Here is a 1,458-nt window from a genome sequence, read left to right on the forward strand (position 1 = left end):
CCCCCCATCTTTAATCAATAGCGTGGTCTTTCAATAAATACAATAGAGACAGGAAAAAGCACCATAGGAATAATTATAATATAGCATTTCGAAATATAAAATCTGGTCTTTAGTTTCTAACCGATACATTTCTGTTCAAACATTTCATGTTCTTTTTTATGTTGGGCAGTGCTTCATGTACAGTAATTTTTCTGTACCTAATATTTGAACAGAATATGCAATATACCGTTAAGAGACTTGTCATTGTCAAAGCTGGAGTATTGGTTATAGACATCTGTAATACAGCATGAGACGTTTGAAAATGGTCAGTTTATTACACAAAAGTCAAACCCTGAGGATGTTCACCCCAATACGCATTAGTCCGTGTAAAATGTACAGGCATGCATGTTTTAAAAAAAACCTACATGTACAGACAAAACATTTACTTTGTGAAACTGCACAGCCAAGAGAAGTTACAGAGGGAAGTATTTTCAGTCAGTCTAAAAGGTAGCAATATGCCCATTCCCCTTTCAGGTGTATTGAATCAATGGTCAGTCACAGCAGTACCACAGGAACATGAAGAGCAGAAAAACATAAGAAAAAAGTTTTAGATGAACAATGCCCCGAAACGCAATGTCGCTCTGTGTAATCAAGAAGCACTCCGATTCTCCGACCACGCCTTTTTGGTACACTTACAAGACATTTTTTTCCCCCACAAACACCATAAAAATCCCATTAATACCACAGTGGTGGAGCTCAGAATAATGTACACTGGTAAAGGAGGGACTTGTATCCTTAGTTGCTCACCATGTTTTTCTCTATGGATGAAACACTGCTGGTCACACAGCTTCACATAAGTACCTACCTTTTATAAAATGTGAACTGTACATTTTTGAAATCCGTTTTATATCACATACAGTGCATAGAAATATGAAGAGGCCGAGTAGTCCTTGCTGTTGGTTCTTCTCCAGATCAGTTATAAAAACCCTGAAGGGACAGCCCGTACCATCTACCGTCGCAAAGCACTTTGTTTCCATAGCAGCATTGAAAAATGGAAAAAGTCTACAAAACAAAGTGCACAGTTATTTTTTTGACATTTACAAATCTTTTAACACATACTTGGGAATATTCCAATTATTACAACTTGTGGTGTTATGTGCAGGTTAAATCTTCATCCTCATCGATGTAAGGGATGTCCAGGTCTTCAAATCTCCTATTGGACGTTTTGTTGGTGATCTGGGGCTGGTTGTCGGGCAGGAAGCACATGGATTGGGTAACATCTGTCATTCGTCCTGGTGCGAACTCTCTCTGGGCATCATCTATCGGAGACATCAGACTTCTGACTCTCTGCGCCAGGTCAGCAGGTTTAGGTGGGCAGTCGGGTTTCTGGGTTTTTAATCGCATGGTCACCTTTCTTGGTACTAGAAACATCAGATTGGCAAACATTTCTGGTATGAGCTTGTAGTACACACACACACA

The 1,458-nt window shown here is 39.4% G+C and overlaps 1 protein-coding gene across 8 annotated transcripts in view; it reads right to left on the bottom strand.

Moving 5' to 3' along the window:
- Positions 1 to 290: 290 nt before the first annotated feature.
- The window catches only part of LOC116393066 (myosin IXb), a 27,580-nt gene continuing 26,412 nt past the window's right edge, over positions 291 to 1,458 (bottom strand). For 6 of the 8 annotated variants that reach the window (XM_031864994.1, XM_031864993.1, XM_031864989.1 and 3 more), the window contains one exon: positions 291 to 1,400. In XM_031864994.1, coding sequence (XP_031720854.1) covers positions 1,132 to 1,400 — 269 coding nt within the window. In that variant the 3' untranslated portion in view covers positions 291 to 1,131. The remainder of the gene's footprint in view (positions 1,401 to 1,458) is intronic. The other 2 variants (XM_031864995.1, XM_031864996.1) reach the window with 2 other exon arrangements.

Source organism: Anarrhichthys ocellatus, unplaced genomic scaffold, assembly GCF_004355925.1.
Source record: "Anarrhichthys ocellatus isolate YVR2014 unplaced genomic scaffold, GSC_Weel_1.0 scaffold32, whole genome shotgun sequence".
In the NCBI taxonomy this organism is placed as follows: domain Eukaryota; kingdom Metazoa; phylum Chordata; class Actinopteri; order Perciformes; family Anarhichadidae; genus Anarrhichthys; species Anarrhichthys ocellatus.